Below are 14,175 nucleotides of genomic sequence, written 5' to 3' on the forward strand. Positions count from 1 at the left end.
TTACACTACACAAGCACTGAACATGGCACATTGTTCTCCATTCTCCCAAGCTAATCAATTCCACATAAATTCGAATTCAACTGGAGAAAGCTATCTCAATATATATAGTTCTCAACTCTTCAGAAGTTAAGAGATATGCCTTTTATATCAAATATTCTACACTCCAAAAGATTCTAACCTTCTTGCTACCATTTCAGATCCACCACCACAATGATGCGTCATTTCAAGAGATAAGGACCTGAAGAAAATATTGTCTCTAACAATGTCTTTCTCCCATACATGAAATGAAGCTTCTGACTATTATATAAGCCCACTGTAAACTGCTTTCAGAAAATCCCTAACAGGTGTTATCAGAAAATTTAACTCTTGTACAGAAAGTTTCAGCAGCAGCACAGGCACAGCAAGTAGATCTCGTACTCCACAGGGGCAATACCCCTCAGTAAAATCCTTCACATGAAACCATGCCCATCTTGACTTAGTTTCCAACTACTGTTTTTTTATTCCTAGTCCCCTCCTACTGCTTACAGGAGGGAAAATGTTACTACTGCATGAAAGATGCATGTTAACAGCTTTAAGATTAAGATTTTTCCCTTGCACGTGAATGAATGGCTGATAGTCTTAAACAGAATTAAACCAAAGACTAAATGTTAAGCATTTTCACCTTATGATATTGTCAAAACATGATATACCAGCTACCAGAAAACCACACCATAAAGACCTAAACCATCAGTATCAGACAACCAGAAGTGTTTAGGTTTCTTAAATTCCTTAAGGACATTGTTCGTGCATTCTTTCGAGAAAATAAAAAAAATTAAACCATTTTCAAGAGCAAGAAACAAATAAATTCAAGAAGTTTCTAAGGCCAAAGAAGGGCTTGTGAAAATGAGTCTGATGAGCAAGAACAAGGTAAGATCCAGAGATGGCAGCCCTTCCTGGTGTTAAGGCAGCACCTCAGCCACAAAAAAATACAAGAACAAAACCTCTTGCTATGTCTATGTACTGGAATTTGGATTCCTAAAAGAATTTTGCCCAGGCACCTCAAAAATCCAAAGATTACCCATATATAAGTCTGCTGCCAATTTTTGTTGAGAAGCAAAAATTACGCAGATTCTCAGCATTTAAACTTTCATTTCAGTATTAAGTTATTGATAGTGGTCTGTTCCAGGTGTCTCAGAGCAAAGTGTTAAAACCAAAATAAAAGACAAAACCAACAAAAAATTCTCAAAAAAACCTTCAAAACCAACATAGAAACATAGAATTAACTATCTGGGGGAAAAAAATCTTACTAATATTGGTTGTATAGCAATTAACCTACACTTTCATTTCCAAACTGCACCTTCTATGAAATTTTTAAAGATTTACCTGTCATTTTATTAGCCTGTACTAAAAAACCCATACCTTCTAAAATCTCCACTAGGCTCCTGACCTCTATCTCCCTGTAACATTTTCAGTTGTCTACACTGTTCATTGTGTAGAAAAACAGTTCTGTTCCCCATTTGCTGACTTTGACTCAAGTGTTCAACAAGTTAAAACAGTTGATATTATTGGATGCTACAAAGGGAACAGCACACCAACCATGCATTGCTACATTTGACTTCCACAACATCAAGTTTGTAGGAACTTCTGAAGAAGAAAGATTTTGAAATTTCTTCTTTATTCATTGGCCAAGTATTACTATTTTTTGGATGTTATGGAAAAGGATGATTTACAAAATCAGTTTTGTAAAGGACTCTCTGGGACAGACACATTAGTGGCTTTTTTTAAAACTTGTTTTAATGATCACAAGTTGTACAACCTGTATTGAGCACAGTTATCTTCCACTAGTCACAGGAAAAAAAAAAACATAGGAAAAAAGCTAACAAGAGAAGCATGTACAGAATAAAGGGCAAAGTGCTCTTTGAATCTCTACTCTCAGTGCTCACAGATACACAAGCAGGCAAGAAACTGGCACTCTGGGGAAGAAAGGAAAAGAAAGTTCAGCCTTTCTACCTCTTCATCATATTGTTAAAGTCTGTGTAGGTGGAACCATACAATTCAAGTGGTAGCAATCTCAAGTCTGAGATGCATGGGATTGCACTGAGAAACAAAACTTGGAGAAAATAAACAAGCCTGGCTTCCAGCAGTATTTCCTGAGATTTGGAAGCTGGGAATTACATCCAGTCCTCCCATAAGAAAGTCAGCAAGAAGAAACCCGTAAGTTTTACTATCCTCATGGTTCCTTCTGTCTATAGACAAGCTACATGAAGATGTCCAAAGTCCTACAGATATAAACACAAAGAGAAAACTCTAAAAGTTTGCCTAATATAACATTAGATTTAATTTGTTTAGCTATTTTGTTAGGACTGTGAAGGACAAATAGTCCATAACTTAAAAAAAAAATTATAGGAAGGCATTTTAAATACACCAAATAACAAAATTTCAGTCTGAATTTCACACTGATCTATTTTGATTACATTTCAAGTACTGGTGTGTGTGATTAGTATTCTATCTAAAAATGACTCTTTTCATTTTGCATTTCAGTTCAACAAAGAACTCCAACCACAGTATTTCCACCTTTGTATAAGTTCTGCCACTTCTAATCCATGAAGTTGGGTATAGGGAAGTACAACATTTAATACAATGCCCCATAAATTTCCTTTAAGCCTTTATGTTGGCACTTAGGATGACAGTGACATTTTTAAAAACTCTTTAAAGCTGATACAAGTGCATTTTGTACTCCCTATCTATCTGAGAGAGCAAAAGGGAGAAGTAATCATGCTAACAGTGCTACTACAGTAACACTGCTTATAAACACTTACAATTACCTGCTATAAGCGTTCAACTATTGTAATTTAAATTATCCCTTCAAACACAGCATACCTCCCAGCAATGACCACATCTCCACCTACACCTCTTTTTAGAGTTATTCTTTCCATTCTAAGCAACTCATTACAATCTTCCATGAGTCATGATAGCAAAAATACTAGTTGGAAGACTTTTCCACTGAGATGAGTAAGGAGGAGCAGAGGGAAAAGAATTCACTCAATTGCTATCAGGTGAATTGGGAAAACTTAAAAGGAAATTCTCTACAGATTTTTGTTGTTTTCATAAATAAAAAAATAGGAACACTAATAACATTTTTGATGTAATAAATAATGCAAATTGACATGAATTGGGATTAAAAACACCCCAACTTAAAAAAATTAAAATAAAGGATTACTGAAAAGCATATGCAGCTTTTAACTTTTCATGTACCATTTACTGCTGCAGCTTGGTAAGCATGAAACCACCATACTTTTCAGGTATATAAATAAACATAAAGTAACATCACAAACAGACACACATACATACAGAATTTAGAGAACTTTAAAAACTGCTATTCTCTGAGCATTGCAAAGTTTTCCATCTATTTAGCTCCATATTTGAAAGCAGCATTGTAAAATCAGTCTTTAATAATTCTGAAAATCTTGCAAACCTGTTAAAGTACAACTCATCTAGTTCACATTAAAAATAGCAAATGCAACAAAGCCCAGCAATTAGTATTTTAAAAAAGAAAAGTTTACATAGGACACAAACAAAATCATATCCATAAAGAAAAGGCTCTTCAACTGAATTCAGGTAAACTTGGTTTTTCTGTATTCTGCATTTCTGAGTAACAGAAATTGTCAATGAAATCTCACTGAAAATATTCAGGAGGACAAAAGGCTTTTACAAAAGGATCATTCCAGAATCCACTAAAAAAGTCAAAATCTAAAATAAAATAACTACTACCAATTAATTAGAAATTAATAAACTTAACCATGACATTCTGGCCACAATTTTTAATGGGCCAGAAGAAGCATTAAGAGCTAATAATATTTACACAGAAGATCAAGACAAGACAGCTGATCTACTAATCAACAAAATTGCTGGAATGAACAAAGGAATTACTGGTCATGCAGCAGATGGTATTAACTACAAAAAACCCAACAAAACCCAACACATCCCTGATAAACAGATTGCTGTGAAAGTATAAGGAAGTGTCATTATCTGCTTTCTCTCTTGTAACAGCTTCTCCCTTAAGCATCTGTTACTGGGTTTTATTGAAGACAAATACTGTATTAAAAGTGATCTATGTGACCTCTAAGGGGAATTGTTGTGTTCTTAATACCAGAAATCATGTATGAGAGTTTTAATTGTAAGAATACAAATTGTTAACACACTGGGGATTAATGAGGACTATATTCTGGTTGTAATTTTTTTGTGTGGCTGCTGAAAAACACTTGTGAGATTTTCCTGCACTGAAACAGGAAAACCTGCCCATTCCATGAACCAAATTATTCACACAGAACTCACTGATTAGATGGCCCTCAGCATTCCTATTATTTCCATCTTCTACTTTCAAAACACCTGTCTGAAGGTCTGCACAAGAGACTCCTGCCAGTACCAGGCCTATTCAACAGCAAGGCTGTTAAATGAGCGACGCAAGGTACTTCCATCTTTTCCCATGTTACACACCCCTGTCCAAAAGCAAAAGCTTGTGGCAAACCACAAGTTTGCCTTATACTTGTACCAAAATCAAGTATGAAAATACTCCTGGCAATGACTGCAATATTTTTGTATTAAATCAGATAGTGACCTATGCTTTGTATATTCTGCTCTCACTCAGCTTACATTTAGGCCTGGAACCTATAAAGCTTAGGGTGCCTTTTCCTTCAAAAACAGATCAATGAACTTCAATGGCCTAACCACAACAAAGTTATGAACACATTGGTCTCTGGAAGATACAAGTCTAATTAACAAAGGCATGTCTGATTTGAAGTTCAAATTACAAGACTGAAATTTAAAAAACGCTTATGTCTCATTTGATTAGAAACAGCATAACTTACCCTGATTTTTCTTTTTCTTCAGCATCTGCATTTACTGTAGAATTTTCCATTTCTTTGATCTTCTCCTCCTCTTTATCCTCCAATTTGATTTCATCTTCAGTTTTGATTACATTTAAGTCCTTTTCTTGATCAGGCTGAGTAAACACAGAATCTGGCAAATTTTTTTTGTTTCCCTAGGACAACAAAATCTTTAGTCAACTCACAAGGTGAAAACAAAGGATTTAAGAAAAGGCAGACAAAACACACCGAAGTCATAAGAGCAAGACAATGCTACAGTGTGAGGCTTGTCCTAAAATTACAGCATCTCTGCTGCTTTTCCTTTTGAAAGTCTTAAGCTAATCCCAACAGGTGAAAGTCGCAGCCAGGGTCCTAGCTTGTTTTATCACAATGATATAGGCATGCAGCTCTTAGACCTGGGCTGCAAAGCAATCCCAAAGACAAACACTTCACAAAGCATTTTCCATTTGGGATGCAGAAATACCAGTACTGGTCTGTGTGAAATTCCTCCCAGAGAATACCAGCCCACATTACATCTGTGTTGCACACTGGCTTGAGGAGCCACACTGCTTCCACAGCAAACTCCAAGGCCTGTACAGTGCAGCACATCAGTTTATGGCCCTGAACTTCCTCTGCTAAAGCCACTGAGTCAACAGTGGATTGTGAAAAGCTATAAACAATTGTTTCTCTGGACCACTAAACTATATTAGACCATGTGTACATAATATGGCCCAGGTCTTTGTAGAGCTTCACTGGTTTCATTGGAACACAAAAGTAACAGCAGTATTTATGAGTATTATTATGAGTATTTACATAGTTAAATGAATGATGAAAATATCAGCAATATAGTTAGCTGTGAGCATGCATTACCCAGATAAAGATAAAGCTGGATATTAATTAGTCTCCATTTCACCCAGGAGGCCCTCAAATAAATGAAATGTTGGACCTGTTTTCTAACAAGTCAGACATTTTGACATGATGACCCCCAAAAAAAGGCACCTAGGGTAAATACAGCTCAAATGTCTTGTTCTGAATTAGGTTTACAATGAGCTTTTGTCTTATTTTAAATCCATCATAGAAATTTCCATCTTTATATTATTTCATGGTTATTAACACACCAACAGACTTTATAAACAAGATACAAGATGAACTTTAAAATATATTACCAGAACAGAGGGCTTATCATTTTCTTTACTTTCATTATCATTCTCAGCTGACTTTTTTTCTTCTGGTTGTACTACTGCTACTTCTTCCTGCTTGCGCTCGTCCTTGTCCACTTTTATCTCTTTTGCATCCTGCTCTGGATCTTCACGCATCTTCAATTCTTTTTCTTTTTCACAGTCTTTACATGGCTTGTTTGTCACTTTCTCTGGCAATGCCATTTGAAATTCAATGTTAGCTGATGTACAATATTCTTCAAAACCATAGAGATATCTAAAAAAAAAAATTGTTTGTGATAAGCAAGTTTGACTAAAGAAGGAAAATCCAACCTAGAGAAGCTAAACATGGGCAGGAGGTTTAAAGCCTTAAGACTGCATTATAAACAAAGAGTTATGGATTTTATGTATATTACCCCTAACACAGCATCACTTCAGTTCACTGTAGTTTTAGCATAAACTACATGGCTTTATCACTTACTTTCTGTATGCACATTTAACATTATATCCCGCAGCTGAATTTAATACAGGGATTCCAAGATCTTGATAAACTTGCTTCCACACTGCTCCACTTTCAATCTGTTAAAGACAATGAAGTCATTGTTTTTGAATTAATTCACTGACAAAAAAACTAAATTGATAAAGTTTACAGCTTCAGAAAATAAATGTAAGTAATTTACTCTGATCTATAAAATTACTATTTATCACACACACAGTATTTCACTGTAATGCAAACTGCTGTCTAATGTAATCACTTTGAGCAATTTAGCATTTCTGCAATGCAACAAGCCACAGTAGGCTTTCCTCTGCAGGTGGCAATAAAACAGAGGAAAGAAAATATAGCTATCAGAAAAATCAGTACATCATCTTTTCTTTTTATTTTATATTTAAAGTAATTCTTAGACATCAGAGCTGGAATTTTAATTAAATTGGAAAGAAAAAAAGAAGTCAAAGCATTAGCAGTACTCAGCCCTGGTAGTACTGCACCAGTCATAGTGCCTACCAGTCTGTCATTATGTCCTCAGCATGCCCTTTGGTGACAAAGACCCGTGACGTGCCCATTTCTAACCATCTGTGAAGGTAAAGCAGATGTACTGCAATACCCAGTACCACATCCTGTCCTGCCTGTCAGAAAGGCATCACTGCACAAACAGACCTCCTCAGCTGGCAAGCTACATTCATGGGAAGCAGTTCAAAGCACAAACAGAATCTGCTTGGCCATGAATTCAATGGATTTCAATTACTCCTCCCAAGACCAGTCTCAAATTCTTCTTTACACTGCCCAGAATAAATAGAAATGAAGGGCCTCACATCAGGCCACTAAATTGGTTGTATTTGAGATTTTACTGAGCAGTGACTCCTTTCACACGGAGGTAACAACTTTATCAGACAAATGTTTCTTGAAGTAGTCCAAAAACACATGTGCTGGCTGATTTTTTGCAGCAATAATTAAACATGCTGAGAAGATGTGTAATTTGTTTAGCTTCTAACCAGTTCTGGTTCATGTTAAAACATGGCTTTTAGAGCTACAAGGTGTCTTATGCAGTCATAGTAGAAAACTTATACATCTAATGGTCCTGTGTTATTTATCAGTACTTCACAGCATAATAAATTATTTCACAATAATAAACAGCATCCTCAGGTTTTATGGCTCTGGAGTACTCATCATACTAATACTCACGTTATCAAATCCTCCAAGCTTGTGTACAAGTCTGAATAATTTGAAGAGATTCAAATTTCTATATCCTAATACAGGTCGTTTGTTAATGGGAGTCCCTGGGTAACAAAAACAGTTGTTAGGATGTTTTGAAATATTTTTTTCAGAACAACATGAAATTCACATCATTTGCACTATTATTAAATACAATATTTTAAACTCCATCTCCTGCATCTGGTACTTTCTTTTCAATTAACTTAAACTCTACAGTCTTACTGAACTAGAGGGAAAATGGGTTCTGTTATTTAATGCATATATATAATGTTATTTAATGCATATATATACATTCTTCCATACATTACTGAACATGCAGAAATGATGCAAATTTTCTTGCTAACTATATTGTACATATTTTTATTTCATCCACTGAAACAATTACATCTGAAACTGCAATAGTCCTTTCACTGATTTAAAAAAACCCAAACCAACTCTCAACAGGAGCAAATCCATAATGCTTCAAGAGCTGAAACTTCCTATGCTACAGTACTAGCAGTAGCTACCACATTGTCATCTCTTGTGAACAGTTTAATTCATTTCATATGGCAATAAGAAGATGCTAATTTAACCAGTTATAATAGTATTTTAAATACAGATACCCTCACTCCTGCCTTTTCTTGCAATATATAAAAACCTGGTAAAGATTTAACATAATGACTGATACTGGCTTTCAAAAACATCTCAGTCTATGGATAATGTTCATGCACTTAAGTTAGCAGGATTCAAAAAAGAAAATTAGCACAAAGTAAATGTATTTTTCCATGACCTAAAAGATGTATGTGTCAGTATTTTAAATTTATTAAACTGAGAATATAAATTATTATGATTGAAAGTATTAAATCTTTGATTATACACACTATAAGTACACTATAGCAAACAGTACAATATATGCAAAACATAGTAGGATAGATATTTATATATATCCATTTATTTCTGAAAGCAGAAATCTGGGACTGCATTTTAGGAGATGAGTCAAGTGACAGACTCATCTTCCAAACAGAAGGGAAGACAGAAGGCATAAGTACAGTTTCCCTGTTTCCAAAACTGTACTGCAAAGCACTACTAGTTTACAGGGTCGATTTTTCAAAGTACTGCTCATTAAAATGCCCACCTCTGTCTTCCATGAACTTGTACAATTGCTGAAGAAAGTTCTCTCGTTCTTCAGGAAATGGTTCTATTTCCTCCTGTTTAAAGCAATGCATGAAAGAAAACTGTCACCATTCAGAGTTACACTCCTTCATTAAGAAACATAAGGCAGTGATAACTTAGGTTTAAATGTTTAAGTTTGTTTTACTGTAGTCAGCAACAGGATATGGCACAGAGAGATACTTGCTCTCAGTGCTACGCCACATGAAACCAAGTTTTATAATCTACAGTGTTTCAAAATACATAAAACATTGACTGTAAACATACATCGAGATTGGATTTCTGACTGATCACTGAAGTATCGTAAGTGACACCATAGATCAAGAGGTGTTCTCAATTTCGTCCATTTATGCAGAAAGTCTAGGAGACAGCGCTAGTAATGATCAAGAGATTCTATCAGAAATGTCAGCTCTATCTCTACTGCAGTTAAGTGACTCCTTGGTTCCTGGACAGACTAGGTCACTTTCAGAGGTGAAGTCAAAGAGCAAATGGCGCTTGCACTTTCTTAGGAGTTCTAATCCACTGCACTGGCAAACCGCAGCCAATGGCACTGCATGCGAACTGCCATGGGGCACCAGCTGGGCGCGTGCTGAGCAGGATCAATCCCAGAACTGAAATAACAATGGATATTTTGGAAGTTCAGTTCATTGCACTAATAAACCTTTGTATTAGATTTACTTAGATTACTAAACAGTGCGGTTTCATAACAAAGCACTATGGCTTACTTTCGAACACCCCATAATTTCTTTGGAAATGGGGCTTGCCACAACTAGTAGCAATAAGATATTAGTATTTCAAATTCTGATGACTGAGCTACTGCAAAACAATACACCAAATATGAGTTGATTAATGTTCAATACTACCCGTAGAGTTTCCAAAAATAACTAGTTATTCAGTAATCTAAAGTAAATTATTTTTCTTTGGTGTATTTGCATTCCATGTTTAGAATTTCCATTCTTCAACAGTCTCCTTGTGCTAAATATTAAAGCTTCACCTACCCTCAAGCAAGGGGAAAAAACATACTGTCTTTAAAGTCACACTAAGACAGTTGAAAAAAAACCAACTGAAACAGAGTATCATTACTAAACAGAACTGGGAAAAACAAACACACACAAACAAAAACAAACCTCAAGCCCTCCAACATCTACTGAATCTATTTAATATAGAGATGTACAGCTGAAAATAAGGTCAGGAAAGGCTGCAACTATTATCAAGGAGTAGGGTTTTTTCTTATTCTGCACTTCCTCTTACCCATTAAACGCACTTGGATGACATCAGAGCAAACAGCTCTGTCAAGCAAAAAAATTAAGAACCAGCATTCACAATATGCCACAACAGCTGCCCTTCAGGTATAATTACCAACAGAAATGCAGTGAAAATACTCCAATCTTGCAAAGGCAATGCAAGAGGAAAGTCTCTGCAAGGGGCATTACATGATGGGCATTTGACATCCAGTGTACCAGCAGAGCTCAGAGCAGGCAGCTTTGATGGGCTGGGTACAGAACTGCAACCAATATACTAGAGAGCCTTTTCACAGGGCAGGGGCACCACAGATTGGCACATCTAGCCCAATTCTTCTCTGACAGGTACAAGGTGGTGCTGCAGCTCTGCATGTAGTTCAGATAAAAGCCTAGTTAAGAACATTCATATTCCACAGGCCATGGAAACCAAATTACTTGTGGAATAAAACTCCAAAACTGCTTAATTCTTTTAATGCATTTTTTTTCCAACTCCCACAGCAGGTACTTGGAACAGACTTTTACAAGCATTTGCTGGATCATGGAAAACAGATCATGAACAGCTACTTGGGTTTCTCATGTTCCTCATCAGCAAGAAAAAACTTGCCATAACACATTAGTCTCACAGAACATTTAGGGGAGGGGTGACAGGTGTCACTGAACAAAACCTTCACGAAACCCAACAATATTTTGAGGAAGGAATGTTTTCTTTTTAAATACAGGGGGAAATAAGGTCAAGGTGATGAAGAGGCTGAATAAAACACTCCTTTCCTACAATCCAATCCAATGCCTGAAGCTACCCTTCTCTATCCTACATCTCTAATGTGATAATTCACAGAGGTGCCAGAATGGCAAGTCAAGGAACACTCCTTAATTATTTTTCCAGCAGAGAACAAAGTAACTTTCTACAGAAGTGTGCTAACATGGAAAGCCTAGGACCCTGCATGCCTCTGAAAAGCATTTCCACTTTCTCAGAATCTCTACAGAGTCAGTATGTATTATACTTTACAAATAGTATCTGTTAATAATCTCTCAATCCACTTAGACAACAAGGTTTCCTAGATAATGCTTTGAAGCAGGCATATCACACTGTCATATTTGCTTATTTTCAAGTTACACAACCAGAGTGCTAGCTGGTCACTCTGCAGTCCCTAATGTAACTGTCTATGCTACAAGTCAAAACAAAGTGGCTTCTACATAGGACAATAAAATCCAGGAAAACAACAACAAGTTTTTTGCAACACACACAGTACTATAGTACAGGACAGGGAGAGAGGTCTTTGACATGTCTTTTACCTACCGTGAGATTTTGGAAAGCAAAGGAAGGCCATTTTCCAGTCTCTTCCATTAGGGGGAAAAAAAACCAACAAGGCAACTACTTTTCTCAGAAGATAAGTACAGAGGATTTGCATGTCAACTCCTATCTATATAGGATTGGAACCATGTATATAGATAGATATGATATATAGAAGAGCATCTATGTCCGTATATACAGAATGGAGTGAACATGTATATGGCACAGACATATCTATTTGTAAAGTCTGTGGTGACATCTTTAAGAGCTTGGGTTTTCTGTTTTGTTCTGGTTTACAGGTAGTAGGACCACAAGGATGGCCTGGGGGAAGCCATTATGTCCTGGGAAGCAGTAAAACAACCTGCAGGTGGCTGAAGTCCCAAGAGCAGGCCCACAGGTCCTGTTTGGGAAGAGATGCTGCTTGACAACCAGGAGGATACAGGCAGAAAATAACAAAAACAAGAGAAGAAGCTGCGGAAACCGCTCAAATATGGGTGGAGAGGAGACACACATGCCACTGACCACCAAAGAGAGCAAAGAAGAAAAAAGAGAAGTAAAAAAAAAAAAAAATTGCCTGTTTTAGAAACTTCCTAGTTCAACAAATGACTGAAATCACCATTTACTGGAAAAGATATTATCATAAGAGGTGAGTGATACAGTAGATTCCAAAATATTTGTCTGAGATGAAAGCTATATGTCTAGCACATGGAAAGATTAGCTCAAACAAACAAACATGCAACTAAGAGGAGCTCAGGAGAAGGTGTTGAAAGAGTACAAGGTCAAGTGTTTACAAATGCTGTAGCTAAAGGCTCTGTATTCTTCACCTAAAAGTAGTGCAGGAATGATCACTACATAAAGATGATGTGTCATTCTGCATAGATACAAACCCATCTACATGCATCAGTTCATAGCTGGACATGAACCTGCTGACAAAGTTCAGAAATTGTATTGAGCCCAAGGAACTATTCCTTGCTTCTCAAAATAGGGGCACTGTCTGCCCCTTGCAAACTTTTGATCAGAGCTGGATAATCTTCTGAGAGCTTAAAGAGGAGGCAGAAAGAAATTATAAGCATGGAGAGGTGGCAAAGTCATAACTTCACACTTTTGCAGTCTCCCAACATATTTTAAAGAAATGAATGACTAGAAGATGAAACACTATTTTCTGGTATGCCAGAGCCACAGTATCCACAGAGGATGGACTGAGGGAAGGACCCTAACAAACATTTAAGACCCAAACCAGTTCAGTTTCTTCTTCACGATTCCCCTACTAATAGGAAATGAAGTCTGCTGCACTACTGGTACTTGCTTGAAAATTAAGAGAACAGCTCTCAAACCCTAGTGAGAGAAAAAAGTGATTATGGCAGATACAGATTTAGAGTACCACAGGAAGGTACAGAGAAGTAAAAGGCTCAAAAGCCTCTCTTTCAGCCTCTCAGCCAGCTGTGAAATGAAGTTCTTTCCTGGTCTTGATTTTTTTTTCTGGACAGAAGGCTGGGGGTAAAGAACAGATGATCAGAAAACCAAGCATGAGGTGGTGACTCCATATTGCAGGAAAAAAAAGAGAAGAAAGGTGGAAGTGGAGTGCATAGGGGCTAATGCCTTGATTGAAATTTCTGCTTCATTACACAGGGTAGCCAGAGAGATAGCATGGAGTGGAGCAGTTCCTCAGCAGATCAGGGAAAGAGCCAGTTACTCAATAATGCCTATGTTAACAGTGTTGCCTATGTTAACATGTTATATGTCCCCTAATGTTAAAAAGGCCTGCTTAAATATGTATGTCCCTGCTAATTTTTATCAGCTGTGCAACTCTGCCCTTTACTAACTTCACTTGCCTCTTCCTCACTGCTGTTATCCTCTTTTTCTTTTTCATCTTCTTCCTCTTCTTCAGCTTCACTGCTGGAGCTGTCTTCTTTCAACTCTGTTTTCCAGTTACTAGGAACAGTTCTGGTTTTACGGAATTCAAGTGCTTGGTCAAAAGCTGTAAAAGAACCAGCCTTTGTTAGCACTGCAGGAAGTATCAAGTTTGCACAAATATTTCAATTAAAAAAACAGTAATGAGGGGTGACAGGGAAGAGGAGAAGGAAAGACTGCTAACTAACAATTCCTCTCCACATTCAAAGGTCCTCAACAACCACTCCATGTTGTCCATCCTTATTTGTCTTATCCAGTCAAACTGGCCTAGTGTTCTTTGTACATCAAGGCACTCAGAGATATTACTAGTATTTTTACCTTATTAGTGTCTACAGACACAAACAAGGATCTTCTGCACAGGGCATGTATGAAAATTTAACTGAGGAAACCCCTATCCAAGAGGTTTACACTGCAGTTTATATGTATCAAAAAAGGAGGGCAAGAAGGAAGAAATAATCACAAGCTAACTCTAAGAGTTTCATCACACAAGGTTAAACTTTCAAATGCATCCACAATTCCAGATTTTCAAAGCTCATAAAGGCAACTTACAACTATTAGAGGCACTACTGTGAGAATAATTCTATAAAGTTCTAAAGCAAAAGGAAAAATACAATGTATAGAGCCAATGTGTGCATGTTTGGCATGTCTACACTTAAAGCCAGTGCAGAGCAAGTGGGGTGTTGTTTTAGGGGGTTTTATTTAGTAAGGTTTTATTTGTTTGAAAAAAGTTCCTCCAACTTTCCATGACTGTTCTCCTTCAATACATTATTCTATAACAAAAGATCCTATATTTTAGGATCTTTAAGACATAAATCAATCTGCCATAGATTTAGAGCAATTCATGTAACTAAGCAAATACACACAAGTGTTT

General features: G+C 36.7%; 1 protein-coding gene across 1 annotated transcript in view; it reads right to left on the reverse strand.

Moving 5' to 3' along the window:
- The window catches only part of ARID4B (AT-rich interaction domain 4B), an 88,195-nt gene that overhangs the window by 23,809 nt on the left and 50,211 nt on the right, over positions 1-14,175 (reverse strand). The window contains exons 11-16 of the mRNA XM_054279482.1: positions 13,226-13,371; positions 8,827-8,899; positions 7,683-7,777; positions 6,483-6,580; positions 6,011-6,278; positions 4,848-5,020 (exon numbers count right to left, since the gene is read on the reverse strand). Of these exons, the coding sequence (XP_054135457.1) occupies positions 4,848-5,020; positions 6,011-6,278; positions 6,483-6,580; positions 7,683-7,777; positions 8,827-8,899; positions 13,226-13,371 (853 nt within the window). The remainder of the gene's footprint in view (positions 1-4,847; positions 5,021-6,010; positions 6,279-6,482; positions 6,581-7,682; positions 7,778-8,826; positions 8,900-13,225; positions 13,372-14,175) is intronic.

Source organism: Melozone crissalis, unplaced genomic scaffold (assembly GCF_028551555.1).
Source record: "Melozone crissalis strain CALT ecotype California unplaced genomic scaffold, PUWL_Pcris_2 ptg000027l_1, whole genome shotgun sequence".
In the NCBI taxonomy this organism is placed as follows: domain Eukaryota; kingdom Metazoa; phylum Chordata; class Aves; order Passeriformes; family Passerellidae; genus Melozone; species Melozone crissalis.